The following is a 20,888-nucleotide window of genomic DNA, read 5'->3' on the forward strand; positions in this document are numbered from 1 at the left end:
GGTAGTTAGGGAGTTTGGGATGGACAGGTACACACTGCTGTATTTCAAATGGATAACCAACGAGGACCTGCTGTCTGGCACAGGGAGCTCCGCTCAATGTTACGTGGCAGCCTGGATGGGAGGGGGGCTTGGGGGAGAATGAACACATGGATGTGTATGGCTGAGTCTCTTTTCTGTCCACCTGAAACTATCACAACATCGTTAATCAGCTGTACCCCAATACAAAATAAAAAGTTTAAAAAAATGTGATACTCTCTCAGATAAATATTTAAAATATCAACTGAAATGATTTTATCTTCAGTTTTTTCTATAATTATTTAAAAACTGAAAACCCCAAACCCAATTCTGATTCTTTGGTATGTACAGCTTGACAACTTGAAAACAACCCTTGGGAATAAAGGAAGGTATTCCTATGAATCCAACACAGACATTAACCATTCTTCCAGTGGACAGAGTTCATTTAGTCAAGTCAGAGGAAGGCACACACAGAAATAAGAAATATCAGGGCAACACTACTTTGTGTGAATAAAGTATACATAGAAACTTGAAAAATACGGTAAAATGACAATTCTGGTAATTCCTGATCATGCAGATGTTCATCATATTATTCACCCAACTTTTGTGTGGTTTTTGTAACAGAAAGCTGAGTAAAAATACCATCCATGGCAATGGGAACTTGAAAGAGGAGAAGGCCCTTGGAGAAAGAATTTTATTTGACAGAAGAATTTCAGGAGGTGAGCAGAGAGCTTAATCTTCTGAGATAAAAAAAGTCAAAACAGAAAGGAAGTGATGCTGCCCATGGCCCACAGACATCAGACGGAGAAAGAAGACAGGAAGGACCCCAGCCGGGTCATGAGGAGCCTCCAAGTGGAAAGGGGCGGCGGGGGGGGGGCGAGATGCACGTAGGAAATGGGAGGAGAATGAGGCCCGCTCAAAGCGGATTCTGCAGATGCCTTCTCTGTTACTTGCACATCCTCAGGAAATCTACAGTGAAGATCCACACACTCCACACACTTCCGCCGGCTCTTTGAGGGGAATGTGGTTTCACTCACAGAAACATAGAAGTTTCGGTCCTAAGAATGACTGGCAGTGAATGATGACCTTATTCCACTGGCCGTAAGCTTCCAGATTCTGTCTTGCTCAAAACCTCAGGAAACTAAGGAAAAACTTTTTAGCCAAGATGTTTCTTTGATGGAAAGATACAGCTGAATTAAAGAGTTCTCAATAACTTGTGAGTCCTATGGCAATCATGAGCAGAGATGCTCAACCATGAATGGTGTGTATGGATTCAGGGAAAGATCCCTCTTGGAAACTCCTAAGAGAATCCTCTCAGAGTCACAGGAAAATGTTTTAAGGGGTGAGATTTCACAAGAATTGATTACAATGGCTTTTTATGCCTTTGGGTACATAGTGTTTCTCTAAAAATTTCCACAACAACCTCCCCACGTTTTTCTCCTTTAGGAAAATAAGCCAAGAAAAGAAGGATTTACCATGAGAAAAATTAGCTAGGCCTAGGGAGGGAGAGAGAAAGAGGTATCATTTAGCCTTTGTGCTCCACCTGAAGGAATAGTTCTTCACTTTTCTAATAGAAATTAGGTCCCTTCTGATTCGACATCTACAACTTATCCTGCTACTGAAATAGAAAACGAACGGCTGCAGAATTCCTCCTTTTCTTATTTGGTATCCTCAGAGCTTTGAAAACTGCACTTGAAGATACTGCTGTTACACCGATTTTTAGCAATCCAACATCTCTGTTCTTATCGTGAAAATGAAAGGGTGAGGGGGCCCACACAAAAATTTGGAAGAGAAATGATGGTGAGCATATAGCAAGATTTTCTGAAAGGCACAGGGTAAAGGGTCCCCAAGGAGTGAATATTTGTAATAATCTTTAATACTAATCCATACATGACTACAAGACTGGATTAGCATGAATGGATTAGTCATTTCCAGTAGTCATGTATGGATGTGAGAGCTGGACCATAAAGAAGGCTGAGTGCCAAAGAATTGATGCTTTTGAATTCTGGTGTTGGAGAAGACTCTTGAGAGTCCCTTGGACTATAAGGAGATCCAACCAGTCCATCCTAAAGGAAATCAGTCCTGAATATTCATTGGAAGGACTGATGCTGAAGCTGAATCTCCAATATTTTGGCCACCTGATGCAAAGAGCTGATTCATCTGAAAAGACCCTGATGCTGGGAAAGACTGAAGGCGGGAGGAGAAGGGGACAACAGAGGATGAGATGGTTGGATGGCATCACCGACTCAATGGACATGAGTTTAAGTAAACTCCGGCAGTTGGTGATGGACAGGGAGGCCTGGCGTGCTGCCGTCCATGGGGTCGCAAAGAGTTAGACACGACTGAGCAACTGAACTGAACTGAATACTAATCATCTTCAGAGAGTGACCCCAAGTCCCACTCCTCCCACCCCCGCTGCACCAGGTAGATGGGTGGGTGGGCAGGTGAATGTGGCCCCAGCACGTTACCATCACCCTGTTGTGGACCATCCTCTTCCTTCATAGACTAGTCGACAGCATACCTTTAAGCCAGTTTTATAGAACAAGTTTGTGGTGGTTTGTAGTAGTCAACATTTTGAGCATTAGAGTAAGCTAGCTTTAATTAAGAGACACAGATGCATAGGACAGTCTTTTGGACTCTGTGGGAGAAGGCGAGGGTGGGATGATCTGAGAGAACAGCACTGAAACATGCATATTATCATATGTGAAACTGATCGCCAGTCCAGGTTTGATGCCTGAGACAGGGTGCTCAGGGCTGGTGCACTGGGATGACCCAGAGGGATGGGATGGGGAGGGAGGTGGGAGAGGGGTTCAGGATGAGGAACACATGTACACCCGTGGCTGATTCGTATCAGTGTATGGCAAAAACCACTACAATACTGTAAAGTAATTAGCCTCCAACTAAAATAAATAAATAATTGGAAAAAAAAAAGAGAGAGACAGGTATTTAATTTGCAATTGTTACACTGAAAAAACTCCCACTGATTATCAAGTTTAGGGGACAGGTAAACTTAGAAGAGATCTGAAGGGTTTCTATCACAGTAAAGCTGGAATGCAAAGTATAATTATAAAACCACCAAACTTCCTGGTAAATGACAGTTACATAACTAAATCCTTAGGTTTCCTCAACATTTTTTCAATGTTCTAAATACAGACTAAATAAGGAAGAGCACCCTAGGGGCAAAACATATCCCAACGCCATCAGTACAAATTAAACATCCAATTCTGCTTTTACAAAGTTACTAGTCACAAGACTGAGAGTTTAAACAGGTATTTCAAGACAGGGCCTTTTGTGTAACTCATAGAGAGGAAACTGCCACAATATTCCCAACATAGCTCTCTAGTAACCACAGTATACCTGTCACAGACACACTCATTACCGGGCCCTTGAAACGGCAGGGCCAAGTGTATTTGGGGTCACCCTTTCTGAAATCATCCTGGCTCGCTCAGGCTTGGGGAAAAGTGGGCACTCCTCAATCAGGGCTTAAAAGGAGATGGTCTCACAGAGTAGAACTTTTCATAAGTGATTTACAGATTCAATGCAATCTCTATTAAAATTCCCGTGGCATTTTTCAGATATAAACAATTCTAAAATTTGTATGGAGCCACAAAAGACCCCAAGTAGCCACAGCAATCTTGAAAAAGAGCAACAAAGCTAGAAGCATCACACTCCCTTGGTTTCAAACTATATTACAAAGTATACAGCAATCAAGACAGTATGGTACTAGCAGAAAAACTCACAGATTAATGGAATAGAATAGAGAGCCCAGAAATAAACCCATGCCTATATGTTGAATTAGTTTTTGACATAGGAGCCAAGAATATAAGTTAGAGAAAGATCAATCTCTCCAATAAATGGTGCTGGGAAAACTGGACACATGTAAAAGAATGAAACTGAACCCACTATCTTACACCATACACAAAATTAACTCAAAATGGATTAAAGACTTGAACATAAGAGCTAAAACCATAAAACTCTTGGAAGAAAACACAAGCAGTAAGCTCCTTGACTCTGGTCTTAGAGACGATGTTTTGGATCTGATATGGAAAGTAAAGGCAACAAAAGCAAAAACAAACAAGTGAGACTACGACAAACTAAAAAGCTTCTGCACAATGAAGGGAACCATTAACAGAATGAAAAAGCAACCTACCTTATGGGAAAAAATTACCTGCAAATCATATGTCTGACAAGGGATTGATATCCAAAATATAGAAAGAACTCATACAAGTGAATAATAAAAAACCTTAACAATCCAATTAAAACTTAAACAATTAAAAAATGGGCAGAAGATCTGAATAGACAGTTTTCCACAGAAGACATACAGATAACCAACAGGTACATGAAAATATACTCATCATCATTAAAAATCAGGGAAATGCAAATCAAAACTACAATGAAATATCAACTCACACATGTCACAATGGTTATTATCAAAAAGAAAAATAACAAGTATTGGCAAACACATGGAAAAAGGGGAACACTAGTGCACTCTTGGTGGAAATATAATTTGGTGCAACCACCTTGGAAAACAGTGAGGAAGTTCCTCAAAAAATTCAAAATACAACTTCCTTAAGATCCAGAAATTCTACCTCTGGGTATTCATCCAAAGAAAACAAAAACACTAGTTCAAAAAGATATACACATCCCAATGTTCACTGCGGCATTATTTACAACAGCCAAGATATGGAAACAATCTAAATGTCCAATAATAGAAGAAGATGTGATACATACACATATACAACGGAATATTATTGCCATAAAAAAGAATGAAATCTTGCCATTTGTGACAACATGGATGGACCGACCTTAAGAGAATTACGCTAAATGAAGTAAGTCAAGCACAGAAAGACAAATTCCACCTAATCTCACTTATATGTGGAATCTTAAAAGAAAAAAAGAAAGAAAAGGCCAAACTCATAGGTACAGAGAAGAGAGAAGTGGTGAGGGGTGGGGAGTGGGTCAAAACTGGTGAGATTAACAGGCACAAATTTCCAGTTATAAAATAAGTAAGTCATGGGGATGTGATGTATAGCACAGTGACTATAGTTAGTAATATTATACTGTATATTTGAAAATTGCTAAGATAGTAAACATTAAAAGTTCTAATCACAAGAAAAATGTGTAACTATGTATGTGATACGTGTTAACTCTACTTATTATGGTGATCATTTTGTGATATATACAAATATCAAATCACTATCTTACACACCTAAAACTAATCTAATGTCATATGTCAGTTTTGCCTCAATTAAGAAGAACAAAAACAGAAGTGCTCTCGGAAGGAATGTGCACTTAATGTCCTTTAAGGTGGGTCCTTAAGGAGCTTTTCTTTCCTTTTTAACTTCTTACAAACAGAAGGCTGCAATTAACAGGCCTCCTTAATCCAGTTACTGAATCAGGTAACAAATCTTGACTGGTCTCTGTTTCTCTATCACATCTGGTTCCTCCAGTCCAAGTAGGAGAGCCTGAGAAGCCGGCTCCCTTAAGATTTAAGGATTTAAGTACAGGACATCTGTCACATTCTTTCTTTCTCCCAAGTTCCCATCCTCCACGCATCTGCCTATCCAGTCTCATCCATTCCTCAGGAACCTGGAGGCGATAGGGTGGCAGGGACTGAAGTGTCAGGCTGGGGACCAACTGAACGCCTATTAAAGCACCTCTCAGTCTCACCTGTGCATCCACAAGGCACTCAAATGAGTAGACAATATACACTGAAGAGCAAAAATGAAGACTCGCCCACAACAAAAGTAGAGATTATTTTATCGACATTTCTCACTCAGCTCAGTGGCTGCTTATTAAATTCCAATCGCAGGCCAGGTGCTATAAGAAAGCCTTATTTCACAGTAAACGCAATTTGAACTCAATTGAGATGCTACCACTGTCCTTTGGTTTCAGAGACTGCTGCTGCTAAGTCGCTTCAGTCCTGTCCGACTCTGTGCGACCCCATACACGGCAGCCCACCAGGCTCCGCCGTCCCTGGGATTCTCCAGAGAAGATCACTGGAGTGGGTTGCCATTTCCTTCTCCAATGCATGAAAGTGAAAAGTAAAAGTGAAGTCATTCAGTCGTGTCCAACTCTTCGCGACCCCATAGACTGCAGCCTACCAGGCTCCTCCGTCCATGGGATTTTCCAGGCAAGAGTACTGGAGTGGGGTGCCATTGCCTTCTCAGTTTCAGAGACTAGAACTTCCTAATTCTAACAACTTGTCTAAACTCCGAATGTCTGGTCCCCTCTGGCCTGTCTTGGTCCTTTCTCATGTCTGTCTGTCTAACCCTGTGGGTTTCGGGGCCATTATTCAGGATGTACTTCCTCCAGGTCCACGCATGGATGATCAACACATCCCCCATACTCAGCTCAAACACCATGTCCTGCTCAACTTCCTCCCCCAAGGGACTGTTTCTGTGGAACTCTGCTGGCTCCTCTACCACAGCACCCATCAGATTCTGCTTTATAATGAAGCTCGTGTTTCTGTCTCACTCCAGTTAGAGATCCTTGAGAACAGGGAGCAGGAAGATCATACTTTACTGTCTTAGTATCCTCAGTGTAGTGCAGGCACAGAGTAATAACTCTATTGTTTTCCCATAAGGAAGAATGAATCTCTTAGCTGCCTTCCTGATTGAAATTCAGTGAGACTCAGCTTACTGAATTCCCTCAGAGTCCAGATCAGTACTGGGCAGAGCAGTGGCAAAGCAGTCAGCTACTTGGCAAGGGTACAGGTGAGGGTCAGTTGAACTTGGTTGATGCCAGCCCTGCTGAATCTCAGTTGGTGGCTTTGGGAGTGTTACGTAAGTTCTCTGAGCCTTAGCTTTTAACCTACAAATGGCAACAATCACTGGAGCTGGTCTCTAAGAGTGCTGTGAAGATTAAATGAGGTGAGGCACCAAAAGTCCTTATCACAGTTAGAAACATCATCGGCTGACCACCTTTTATGGGCCAGAGGCTGCAACATGCTGAAGATACAAAAACGAACAAGACGGCATCACTACCCCGAACAAGGGTAAGGTGTGAAGGTGAGAACAAACAGTAAGTTGACAGTTACAAATCCACGGCAGCCAGGGAGGTGAAGACAGGAAGCAGTGAGAGAGAGAAGGCAGGAAGGCTCACAACAGTTGGGGAGTAGTCGCTGGCACCATACACCTCTTTGGGTCATCTGCTGCTGTTTCGAACATACTGAACTCAGTTCCAAGTTCAAGCAGAATTGAGCCTCAGGACAGGCAAGCTCAAGACCCAGAATCCCTGATTGTGTGTTCTGCATCACTTGAATCCAACAATGATTGATCCAGGCGTAATTTAGAAAGTTTTCAGAAGATGATAAAGCACTTATCACAGACGGCTGGCAAACTTTATATTATGTTCACTACAATTTCAAAAAAAGGATGAGCAGCACCAGAAACTTTTAATTTCACATACACAGATAAAAGTCACTAGGATTCAACTTTTCTCCCACAAACAAAACCTACCTGGTCCTATAGGAGGCAGGTCAGAAACTACTAAGAAATCATTTCAGACAGCGAAATTAACTAAAAGATGGTATATGTAGTCTGGTTACTTTGACTAAGTTGGTATCTAACTGTTTTCTGCATGATTAAATTAATCCGGTTTTAGAAAATGATGTAATTCATTTCAGAGACAAGTTCATAATCTCCCATCTGCAAATCTAAAATCTAGAAAGCTCTGAAAATCAATTTTTTTTTGTAAGTTTCGTTTAAAAACATATTTGGTGGCAAAACCTGACTCCCAAGGAGTCACGTATAGCTTTTATTTGCCCACTTAGTGTGAGTGTTCATACATTTTGGGGCAGAAATATTACATGCTTGACAACAGTACTGCCCCAGTGACCCCTATGGGGTCATGCCATATATAGCCTAAGAACCATGCCAAAAAGATCTCAAAACTATAAATTCCAAGCTAAACCTCATCCTAAGATTTTCAAATAAGAGATGGCGGATCTCTATAAAATTAACCATATCAGATAGGTGGTCAATATTCCCCAAGCTTTTGCAATTTAATACCAAATACACAATTTTGCCACATCTACAAATCACTCACGTTACTACGTCTTCTAGTACTTGATTTCACATTGACTCGCCTTTTTTTAACTGAATACAACTATTTTAAAAAAGAAACCTCTCTACTGAAAAAGCTGGTCATCTGAGAGGCTTACTCTCTACTAAAAAAGGAAGATTCAGGAGGTATTAAAGACGTAGTGGTACCAAACGGAGAGTTTCACCTTTAAACGCTGGGAAAGAGCAAAATGAAATGGAAGAGGAAATGCCTGCCTTGCTATGTGATGCAGCGGCATCTAGTGCTAGGCTGCATTACCAGCCAAGATCTACTCTGCCCAGAAGTGTGGATCCTACACACTGGGAACCGCACCTAAACTGTGTTATGCCGGGAGCCACTCCACTAGACAGGAAGCATTGCCGGGGTTGGGAGGTCTGGCTATACAAAGGTAAAATGCAGCAGCGAGGAGGGTGACTCTGTCTCTCCTTTAATTCTGTCACCCATAACCTGCCACGGAGATTCAGCTCTATCCTGCACTGCAGCTATTTATCAAATTAACACACCAACTGTCTTGCGGACAACTCTCTGGAGCATCCACAGCCTTTGCTGCCAAAGGACCCCTCATAGTAACTGGATCTAGACATGACCACACACAGACAAGCCAAAACGTGACACAAACTAATGAGACCTCTACTCCTCAACTAACTTCACCAATAGCTACTGTAAGTAATGGCCTTCAAAACCAGTAGAACAAGATTTGTTGTAAAAAGTCTTCAAAAGGACCTTCAAGTAAACATCAGCTATACACATTTTAAAAAACAAAACATAAAAGGTGCAAAAGGGAATTTTTTCCCTAAAGTACAATACTGGAAGTTAGAAATACTGTAAGTTTGAAAATCTCCATTTTGCAGCTGTTAAAAAATTTAAAAAATAACACCCACACATTGATTTAATGAAGTGATCAAAACTAACATCACCAGTAAACGGCACATAGACATCATGAGCTTCTGGATCTGATGGATTTCTTCTGGGACTTACCTGAATCTAATTGTCCAGAACACAGCAGAGAGACCTAAATGGAGGGGAAATGCTACCAAATACCTGGCCCATTCTTCAGAAACCTCATGAAAGACAAAGAACGGCTACAGAACTATTCCAGATTAAGTACATCTGTCTACTAAAATACATGATGCTGGACTGGAATCTATATTGGAAAACAAGCTATAAAGGACATTATGGGGACAGCTGACAAAGTTGGAATATGGATGACAGATTAGTAAAAGATTTGTATCAATGTTAAATTTCCTGACTTTGATAACTATAGTTAAGAGAACATTCATTTCATTAGGAAATACACACTCACATATTAAGGGATAAGCACAAATAATATGTCTAACTCTCTCATAGTTCAGCAAAAATTCTGTGTATATACAAATAGATACGTGGAATATGATAAATGTTAACAGTAGGTGACTACAGGGAAAGGTAATCATGAGTTCTTTAACGAAAGGAGGTCAAAAAACCTGACTACTCCCCGTCTTCTGGCTACCACTGAGGCTGCCCGCCCAGTTTCTGTGTGGACTCACCATTCTTCTGAGAATCCGCAACAGAAGCCTCTGGTCCTTTGGGTCCTCTTTGGATGTCAGTAGATCAGCGAAGGTCTCGGCATTTTCAGGAGACAGGCTCTCTGGGTTTTCCCCTCCATACAACTGAACCAGTATAGACAGACACTTGGATGAAACTTCAAAAATTTCAGGATCCTCATTAGGAAGCTGAAAATTAACAAATAGGACTTCATCAGCTTCATTGAAGATGATGTTGGTATTCCTCCAGAACTACAGCTTAAAAGATAGAATGTCAGTCTGAGTACAAACTTTAATTAACTGAATATTCTTGTGAATGGATCTTTTTCAAAATGTAAAGGTAACTCAAACAAGATTAACAGCACAAAATCAGAAGGAAATTCTACAGTCTTTTCTTTAATCCATAGTGATGAATGATCTGTGACAAGCAAAGGACCAATTATATATTACATGCATATTTACATATGCATATGTTCATACAGGTCTATGAACCTGTATGTGTGTCTATGGGTGTGAAAACACTGATTTTTCCGAGGCACAACCCTTACATTCTTGTTGACATAGCTTCTTTAGGAAAATTCACTTCCTAGAAGATATAAAGGAATGGTTTGAACTGTTTCCAAATCATTATTGACTAAACAGGTGGGAGAGAAAGTATTGTTTCTATATTACAAGGTATATTATGAAATAATAATCATACCATAAGCATTCTGATCTTTTAATTTTTAAAGTTTTATTTCTGATAGCTTTGTTGAGATACAATTCCTAGGTCATACAACTCAGTGATTTCACATGTATCCATCATTCAATGGTTTTTAGTATATTCAGAGCTGTGCAAACACCACCAGAACCAATTTTAGAATTTTTTCATTTTACCTGAAAAAGAAACCCTGTATCATCTCCTCCTCCCCATCCAGTCAGTGCTAACCTGCTTTCTGTCTTTCTGGATTTGCCTATTCTAGACATTTCAGATACTTGAAATCATACAAAATATGATCCTTTGTCCGGGCTTCTTTCTCTTAGCATGTTTTCAGGATTCACCCATGCTGTAGCATGTATCGGCATTTCATTTCTTTTTATTATGCAATGGATATGCCACATTTTGTTTATCCATTCATCAGCTTATGGACGTTTGAGTTGTTTTCACTTTTGACCAGTATGAGCAGTGTACATACTCATACTGTGAACATGTGTGTATACATTTTTGTGCACACATGTTTTGTTTCTCAGGTATATACTTGGAAGTGGAATTGCTGAGTCATACAATAAGTATGTTTAACTTTCTGAGGAATTGCCAGACTATTTCTCAAAGCTGCCGTTAGCACCAGCAAAGCATGCGAGTTTCAGGTTCCCTACATCCTCACCAACACTTGTTATCACCTATCTTCTTAATTACAGACATCCTAGTATGTGTGGAGTAGTCAGTCACCCATGGTGGTCTTTCATTTGTACTTCCCTGATGGTTAGTGATGCTGAAAATCTTTTCATGTGCTTTTTGGTCATTTGCATATCTTCTTTGGAGAAATGTTTACTCAGATCTTTTCTCATTTTTAAAACTAGGTCATTTGTCTTATCATAATTAAGTCTAAGTATTCTTTAAATATTGTAAATACGATTCCCTTTATATATTTTAGATATAATCCCCTCAGCAGATACACATTTTAAAACTGTTTTCCCATTCTGTGGACTGTCTTTTCATTTTCTTGATAGTGTCCTTTGAAGCACAAAATATTTTTTATTTTGATAAAGTCCAATTTACCGATTCATTTTATTGCTTGTGATTTTGGTGTCAAACCTAAGAAACCATTGCCTATTTCAAGGTCCTGAGATTTACACTTCTAAGAATTCTTATAGTTTTAGTGCTTACATTTATTTTTCCTTCTAAGAACTTTATAGGTTAGCTTTTACATCTAGGTCTTTCCATTTTAATCTTTGCATATAAGTAGAGGACCAACTTCATTCTTTTGCATGTGAATGAATCTTATTTTGAGATATTGGCAGGTTCATACACCATTATAAGAAGCAATATAGATACCATACACACTTCATCTGACCTCTCCAATGGAAACATCTTGCATAACTATAGTACAAACAATATAAAAATGCTAGGGTTTAAGTCTAACATGCAATTTTATTACCTGTCTTCTATTTATTCCCCATTTACTTTTCTGATTATTCCTTTTTTTTTAACCTTCCTGTGGGTTATCTGAACATTTTATGTTTTTGATAAGAATTATTAAATTCTCTTTTACTCCCAGTATTAGTTCCTTAGGGCTGACATAAAAAGTACCACAAACTGGGTGGTATAAACAACAGAAATGTATTACCTAACAGCTCTGGAAGCTAGAGGCTTAAAAATCAAAGAGGAGGACCTTGCTGCCTCTGAAACCCAAAGAAGAATATTCCCTTGCTTCTCTCTGGTGTCTGGTGATTTTCTGGAAATCCCAGGCACTCCTTAGCTTGCGGCTGCATAACTCCTATCCCTGCCTCCGTCATCCCATGGATTCTCCTGTGAGTCTCTTGACTTCACATGGTTGTCCTCTAATAAAGATGCTAGTCATATCGGATTAGGGATGCACTCTACTTGAGTCTGACCTCATCTGGAATGTCAGTGTTTTCAAATAACGTTTAATATTCTGAGGTGCTGGGAGTTAGGACTTCAACATCTCATTTTTGGGGGGGACACAATTCAACCTGTTACATGGCGTATCAACTTTGTCTCTCTTGTGCTCAGCTGTTTGTTCACCTTGGTTTCTCTGCTTCAGGCTATCAGGCGTCCCCAAATGTCTGGTAGTCCTTGGCTTTCTATTTAATGAATGAAAGAGTGGACCGATTAGTACAGGCAGATGGCTCCAATTTCCTTTGCATTTGTGTATATCTGTTTCTTCATGCTGCTTTCCCTGTGATTTCTTCAAATCTTCTCTGTGATTTCTTCCAACTCTGAAATGCTTCTTTCTAAGTAATAACCCCACCTCAGAAATCACATCAGATAGATGGCTCATCCTCTTCACGCGCAGACCTTGACTTATTAAGCTGGAAGAAAGCTGAGCACAATGAATAAGGGAAGGGGCTTGACTGGCCTGCCAGTTCTAAATGCTCATCTTCCAATAGCCTGGTAAGAGTCTAGGGCCTCCAGCAGTTTTCCACTTGAAGTTTACATATCAACAGCATCTGTTCCTCCCTTCTGGTTAGTTTTCTCCTCTGTATGTTCTAGGTAATAGGTTTCTTCACTAGATTTTGATTCAGTTCCATCTGCTTTCTATCACTGAGTAACTACATGAGACTTCTTTTCCATTAACAGCTTCTTCTGCTCTCCCATGGTTATAAGATATTTGATGCTTTCTCTATTTTCATAGCTTTTGGGTAGCCAGTGAGACAGCCGCAGGTATTCATGCTTCTACTTCAATCTACTTTAACATTTCTTCATTTGTGAGTTAGTTTAGCTTCATTGTTGAAATGATGGGAGGATGCTTATCATAAGTAGTAACTCCAAAGATGGCTTATTTGTTGGATTCTTGTAAAACTGATGTTTGCGTTCGTGTGTGTGTGTGAGCCCTGCCCACCACTACAAAAAAAGATGGTAATGGTATAAAATCTCCCTGGAATAACAGAATAAGGATATACCCAATTGCCTGAAGAAACAAACTACTAGAAAAATACATGCAACAATGGTTTTTAAGATACCAGACATGAGGCAGCGTAGGACAGTGATGCCCAGGGATGGAAAATAACTGAGGTGAGCTCTACTTCTCTCCCAGGTTAGAGGCTTAAGAGGTCTCCAGGCCTAAGAGAGATAGCAACTGAGGTGGGTACCAGCAGATTTTTTAAGTTGAGGAGACAGAGTGAAAAGTCTCAGAAAACCAAGCAGCTAGAGTTCATAGGCCAAAGTACTAGAGAGGAGAGAGCAAGGGAAAGCTCACAATGAAGAAACTGGTAGCCAGGACAGTATTTTATCTATTAGAGAAAATGAATTTCCGGTTAAAAACCTTTCTACCAAGACAACGATGGCTTAGATGGCATTGATGGCAAATTCTACCAAAGATTCAAGGAAGAAGTTATACCAAGTCTACACACATTTTTTTCAGAAAGCTAAAGAAAATGGACAGTTCCAAACTAATTCTGTGTGGCCAGTATTTCAGTTCAGTTCAGTCACTCAGTCATGTCTGACTCTTTGCAACCCCATGGACCGCAGCATGCCAGGCTTCCTGGTCCTTCACCAACTCCCGGAGCTTTCTCAGACTCATATCCATCGAGTCAGTGATACCATTCAACCATCTCATCCTCTGTCATCCCTTTCTCCTCCCACAGTCAATCCTTCCCAGGAACAGGGTCTTTTCCAAGGAGTCAGTTCTTCGCATCAGGTGGCCAAAGTACTGGAGTTTCAGCTTCAGCATCAGTCCTTCCAGTGAATATTCAGGACTGATTTCCTTTAGGATGAACTGGTTGGATCTCCTTGCAGTCCAGGGACTCTCAAGAGTCTTCTCCAAAACCAAACTTCAAAAGCATCATTTCTTCAGTGCTCAGCTTTCTTTGTAGCCCCATCTCTCACATCCATACATGACTATTGAAAAAACCATAGCTTTGACTAGACAGACCTTTGTCAGCAAAGAAATGTCTCTGCTTTTTAATATGCTGTCTAGGTTGGCATAGCTTTTCTTCCAAGGAAGCAAGCATCTTTTAATTTCATGGCTGCAGTCACCATCTTCAGTGATTTTGGGGCCCAAAAAATAAAGTCTCTCACTGTTTCCATTGTTTTGCCACCTATTTGCCATGAAGTGATGGGACCGGATGCCATGATCTTAGTCTTTTGAATGTTTAGTTTTAAGCCAACTTTTCCACTCTCCTCTTTCACTTTCATCAAGAGGCTCTTTAGTTCTTATTTGCTTTCTACCATAATGGGGGTGTCATACGCGTATCTGAGGTTACTGATATTTCTCCCGGTAATTTTGTTTCCAGCTTGTGCTTCATCTTGCCCGGCGTTTTGCATGATGTGCTCTGCATATAAGTTAAATAAGCAGGGTGACAATATACAGCCGTGACGTACTCCTTTCTCGACTAGGAACCAGTCTGTTGTTCCATGTCCAGTTCTAACTGTTGCTTCTTGACCTGCATACAGATTTCTCAGGAGGTAGGTAAGGTAGTCTGGTATTCCCATGTCTTTAAGAATTTTCCACAGTTTGTTGTGATCCACACAGTCAAAGTCTTTGGTATAGGTCATAAAGCAGAAGTACACGACTGAGCGACTTCACTTTCACTTTTCACTTTCCTGCGTTGGAGAAGGCAATGGCCACCCACTCCAGTGTTCTTGCCTGGAGAATCCCAGGGATGGAGGAGCCTGATAGGCTGCCGTCTATGGAGTTGCGCATAGTTGGACACGACTGAAGCAACTTAGCAGCAGCAGCAGCAGATGTTTTTCTGGAACTCTCCTGTTTTTTTGATGATCCAGTGGATGTTGGCAATTTGATCTCTAGTTCCTCTGCCTTTTCTAAATCCAGCTTGAACATATGGAAGTTCATGGTTCACATACTGTTGAAGCTTGGCTTGGAGAATTTTGAGTATTACTTTGCTAGCATGTGAGATGAGTGCAATTGTGTGATAGTTTGAACATTTTTTGGCATTGCTTTTCTTTGGGATTGGAATGAAAACTGACCCTTTCCAATCCTGTGGCCACTGCTGAATTTGCCAAATTTGCTGGCATATTGAGTGCAGCACTTTCATAGCATCATCTTTTAGGATTTGAAATAGCTCAACTGGAATTCCATCACCTCTACTAGCTTTGTTTGTGTGATGCTTCCTAAGGCCCACTTGACTTTGCACTCCAGGATGTCTGGCTCTAGATGGGTGATCACACCACCATGGTTATCTGGGCCGTGAAGATCTTTTTTGTATAGTTTTTCTGTGTATTCTTGCTACCTCTTCTTAATATCTTCTTTTAGGTCCATACAATTTCTGTCCTTTATTGTGCTCATCTTTGTATGAAATGTTCCCTCGGTGTCTCTAATATTCTTGAAGAGATCTCTAGTCTTTCCCATTCTGTTGTTTTCCTCTATTTCTTTGCACTGGTCACTGAGGAAGGCTTTCTTATCTCTCCTTGCTATTTCTTGGAACTCTGCATTCAAACAGGTACATCTTTCCTTTTCTCCTTTGCCTTTCACTTCTTTTCTTTTCTCAGCTATTTGTAAGGCCTCCTCAGGCAACCATTTTGCCTTTTTGCGTTTCTTTTTCTTGGGGATGATCTTGACCACTGCCTCCTGTATAATATCATGAACCTCTGTCCATAGTTTTTCAGGCACTCTGTCTATCAGATCTAATCCCTTGAATTTATTTGTCACTTCCACTGTATAATAGTACGGGATTTGATTTAGGTCATACCTGAATAGTCTAGTGGCCAGTACTACCCTGATGCCAAAATCAGACAAACACTTTCCAAGAAAAGACAACTTCTGACCAATAGCCCTTATGAATACAGATGCAAAAGCTTCAACAAAGCGTTCACAAACCAAATTCAGCAACATATTAAAGGATTATACATCACAGCCAAGTGGAATTTATCATAGGAATGAAAGGCTAGTTTAGCATCTAAAAATCAATCGATGTTATGTGCAACATGAAAAGAATACAAGATAAAAATTATATGAGCCTTTCAACGGTCGCAGAATAAGCATTTGACAAAATTAAAAACCCTTTTAGTATTAAAAAACACTCAACAAATTATAAATAGAAGAGAACTTTCTCAAATTGATAAAGGGTGTATCTAGGGCAAAATTTACAGCTGACACCATACTTACCATGGTTTAAGATCATGAACAAGACAGATGCCCATTCTTGCAATTTATATTCACCATTATATTGGAAGTGTTAGTTATGGCAATTAAGCAAGGAAAATAAGTAGAAATCACCTAGAAAGGAAAACTCTATTTGCAGATGGCATACTCTTACATACAGAAAATACTAGCGAATCCACTAAAGAACTATCAAAAATAAACAAGTTCAGCAAGGGGGCAGAATACAAGATCAATATTAAAAAATCAATAGTATGTCTACACACTAGCAATGAAGAATGCAAAAAGGAAACAAAGAAAACAACTGCATTACAATAGCATCAAAAAGAATATTTAAAACTGAAGTTAAAAGAAGTACATGGCTTGAAAGCTGAAACACTCTAGGAAAAAGTTAAAGAAGGTACATAAATAGGAAAACATGTCATGCTCAAGGATCAGAAGAGTTAATATTATTAGGTTGTCAATATGCCCCAAACTGATCTGCAGATAAAAAGCATTAAGAGCTGCAGCTGTATTTTTTTTTTGCAGAAATTTGATAAGCTGATCCTAAAATTCATATAGAAATGCAAGAGACTAACAGCCAAAACAATCTTAAAAAAGAATAAATTTGGAAGGCTCAAATTTCCCAATTTCAAATTCTGCTGCAAAGCTACCATAATCCAGTCAATGTAGTACTGGCGTAAGGATATACAAAAGATCAGTGGAATAGAATTTAGAGTCCCAAATTCAACACTTACATTTATGGTAAACTGATTTTTGACAGGCGTGCCAAGACAATTTAATGGGGGGAAAATGGCCTTTTTAAACAAATTGTGCTGAGACAAGTGGCTATCCACACGCAGAAGAATGCAGTTAGACCCATACCTCACACCTCATCCAAAAACTGTCTCCAAATGGATCAAATATCTAAATATGAGAGTTTAACATACAAACACATGGCATCACCAACTCAATGGACATGAGTTTGAGTGGGAGTTGGTGATGGACAGGGAAGCCTGGCGGGCTGCAGTCCATGGGGTTGCAAAGAGTTGGACGCGACTGAGTGACTGAACTGAAATAAAACATACCAAACTTTTAGAAGAAAATATAAAAGTAACTACATCTTTGTGACTTTGGGTTAGGGAATGTTTCTTGCGTATGACACCAGAAGCACAAGAACAACAACAAAATTGATCAACGACTTCATCTCCATATATGAAGAAAGTGAAAAGATCACCTACAGAACAAGGGAAAATTACTGTAAATCTAATACATAATAAGGGACGTGTATACACACAAAATATAAAATATCTTACAACTAAGTAATAAAAAGATGAATAATCTAATTTTTTAAAGGGCAAAGAAAAAAAGACATTTTTCCCAAAAAAGTATATAAATGGGCAATAAGCACACAAAAAGATATTCAACATCATTAGCCATCAGGGAAATGCAAATCAAAACCACCTTGAGATACCACTTCACACCCACTGCGATGGCTGTAATTAAAAATACAGATAATGACAAGTGTCAGCGAGGGTGTGGGGAAACTAGAACCTTCATACACTGCTGGTGCTAATGGTAGCTTTGGAAAACACTGTATTTTCTCAAAAGGTTAAACATAGGCTGACCTTAGGACTGAGCACTTCCACTACTAGACACATACTCAAGAGAAAGAAAGCATATGTTTACACAAAGGCTTGTGCACAATTGCTAACAGCAGCCTTAATTCAAAATTGCCAAGTGCAAACAGCCCAAATGTCCATCAACTAATAAATGGATAAACAAATAGTGTATATCTATACAGTGGAAGATTATTCACCAAAACAAAGAAGGAAGTACTTATATTGCAAGCTAGAAACATGAATGAACCTCAAAAACACATCATACTCAGAGAAAGGCCACATATTATATAGTTCCATGTATAAGAAATAACCAGAATAGGCCAATCTACAGAAACAGAGAGCAAATTAGTGATTGACAAGGGTTTGGAGGGGAGAGTATGGGAAGTGACTTTTTATGAGTATGAAATTCCTTTCTGGGGTGACAAAGATGTTCTGTGATGAGATAACGGTGATGATGCACAACTCTGAAAATACACTAAACAGCAGTGAATTGTACACTTTACAGGGGTTAAAGGTATGAGTTATTTCTTGATAGATCTTTTTAAAAAAAAAACAAAACAGTTAACAACTCTGCACAGTCTTCAAGAATATCAAAGAGCGGGGAATACTTCCCAATTCATCTGCTAAGATCAACATTACCCTGATACCAAAACAAGACAAAAACCATATAAAAAAGTAAACTACAAAACAACATCCCTCATGAACACAGATGCACAAATTCTAAAGAAAATTATAGCAACTCCAAGCCAACAAAATATTACAAGGATAATGATAAAATAATACCTCTTGACAAAATGGGCTGTATCCCAGGAATACAGGACAGTTTAACGTTCAAAAAAATCAGTCAATGTAACATATCATATGTATTAATTTCCAAGGGTTGCCATCATAATGAAGGACCACAAATTGAGAGGGCTAAAAAAACAAAAACTGATCTTGTAGTTCTGGAGACTAGAAGTCTCATATCACGGAGGGGACAGAGCCATGCCCCTTCTGAAGCCTCCAGGCATGAATCCTTCCTGCCTCGTCCAGCCTCTGAGAGTCCCAGATGTGCCTCGCCTGTGGCAGAACTCCAGTCTCTGCTTCCAGCATCACACGGTATTCTCCCTTGTGTCTCTGGCTTCGTAGGGCCATCTTCTTATAAGGACACCAGTAATAGTGGGTCAGGGAGCCCTCACTATTCCAGTATGACCTCATCTTAACCAGTTATGTACATGATCCTACTTCCAACTAAGGTCACATTCTGAGGTACTGGGGGGTGAGGGTTTTAGCACATCTTTTTTAAGGGATACAGTCAACCCATAATATATTAATAATTTAAAAAGAAAAACCACAATCATCTCAATAGAAAAAGTATTTAACAATATGCAACACCTGTTTCTAACAAAAACTCGGCAAACAAGGAGTAGAAGGGGATAAAAACACGTCAGGGACTGAACGCCTCATCCTGATCAGGAAGACAGAGAGGAACATCGGCTCTCACCACCTCCATCCACTCAACAGGGCAGGTTCTGGCCAGTGCAGCCAGGCCAAAATGAATAAACAAACAAACAAATAAATAAATCTAAGAAATCCAGATTGGAAAAGAAGACTTAACTGCTTATTTGCAGAAGGCATGATTCTTGATGTAGAAAATTCAGTGGAATTCACAAACAATCTACTAGAGTCCAAAAATGAGTTTAAAAGTTACAAGCAAAAACACGAACTGGAACAGATACATGCAGCCCAAAGTCCAGAGCAGCGACACTTGCTATTGCCGAGGCACAACAGAAACCCACGTGCCCATCGACAGATGAATGGATAAAGAAGACGCACTATACACACACACACACACACACACAACAATGGAATACTACTTGGCCATACAAAGAATGAAATTTGCCATTCGCAGCAACCTGGATGGACTTGGAGGGTATTATGCTCGGTGAAATAAGTCAGAGAAAGGAAATACAGTATGCTATCACTTTTATGTAGAATCTTAAAAATACAACAGACTAGTGAAGACAACAAAAAAGACACAGACTCACAAATATGGAGGAAAAAACTAGTGTTTACCAATGGGGAAAGGGTAGGGATGAGAGCCAATATAGGAGAGGGAAATTAAGAGGTACAAACTATTCTGTATGATGTAAGTTACAAGGATATATTGTACGATGTGAGGAATATAACCAATATTTTACAATAAATATAAATGGAGTACAACCTTTAAAAAGTATGAATCACTATATTGTATACCTATACTATGATATCAATATAATACTGCATAGCAACTACAATAATAAAAAAATTAAAGGGAAATAATCAGATGTGAGTATATTTGCATGTACAAAGTTATTCATTGCATTGCTGTAATTGAAAAAACTACAAACCACCTAAATATCCATCAATAAATATAAGAGGTACTCACAAAAAATAATATCATGTACCATAACAATCAAAAAACTGAAATATTCAGGGATAAGTCTGACAAAAGATAAAAGACCTATACACTTAAAAATACAAATTATTGCTGAGATAAATTAAGGAGGACCCAAATAAGTGAAGGGATACACCGCATTCATGAGTGGAAAGGCAATTTTGTTAAAATGCCATTCTCTCCAAATTAAGACTAAACGTAATCCCAACCGAAATCCCAATAGGGTTTTTTGTTTGTTTGTTTGTTTCGGTAGAAATCAACAAGTTGATTCTAAGTTTTTATATTATGTACGTATATATCAGCTGGAACTTTCTCTTCATTCTCGTTTTGTCTTCCTTTTATGGCTCTTAATATTCTCCAACCACTGAAACACTTTCCCCACTTAAGACGGGGAAGCTCGCCTTCCTTATAAATGCTCTAGTCGTCCCTTCCTTATCAAAAAAAATAATTAATTAATTTGGCTGTGCTGGGTCTGAGTTGTGGCATG

General features: G+C 39.3%; 1 protein-coding gene across 40 annotated transcripts in view; it reads right to left on the reverse strand.

Moving 5' to 3' along the window:
* ULK4 (unc-51 like kinase 4) overlaps window positions 1-20,888 on the reverse strand; it is a 477,098-nt gene that overhangs the window by 105,440 nt on the left and 350,770 nt on the right. For 29 of the 40 annotated variants that reach the window (XR_014064646.1, XM_081527570.1, XM_081527572.1 and 26 more), the window contains one exon: window positions 9,606-9,791. The exons of the other annotated variants lie outside the window; for them this stretch is intronic. Coding sequence is in view for 28 of the 29 variants with exons in the window: in XM_081527570.1 (XP_081383696.1) it covers window positions 9,606-9,791 (186 nt within the window). In the remaining variant the exon portion in view is untranslated. The remainder of the gene's footprint in view (window positions 1-9,605; window positions 9,792-20,888) is intronic. 40 annotated transcript variants of the gene reach the window in all.

Source organism: Giraffa tippelskirchi, chromosome 9, assembly GCF_054371585.1.
Source record: "Giraffa tippelskirchi isolate mGirTip1 chromosome 9, T2T-mGirTip1v1.2.pri, whole genome shotgun sequence".
Lineage (NCBI taxonomy): Eukaryota > Metazoa > Chordata > Mammalia > Artiodactyla > Giraffidae > Giraffa > Giraffa tippelskirchi.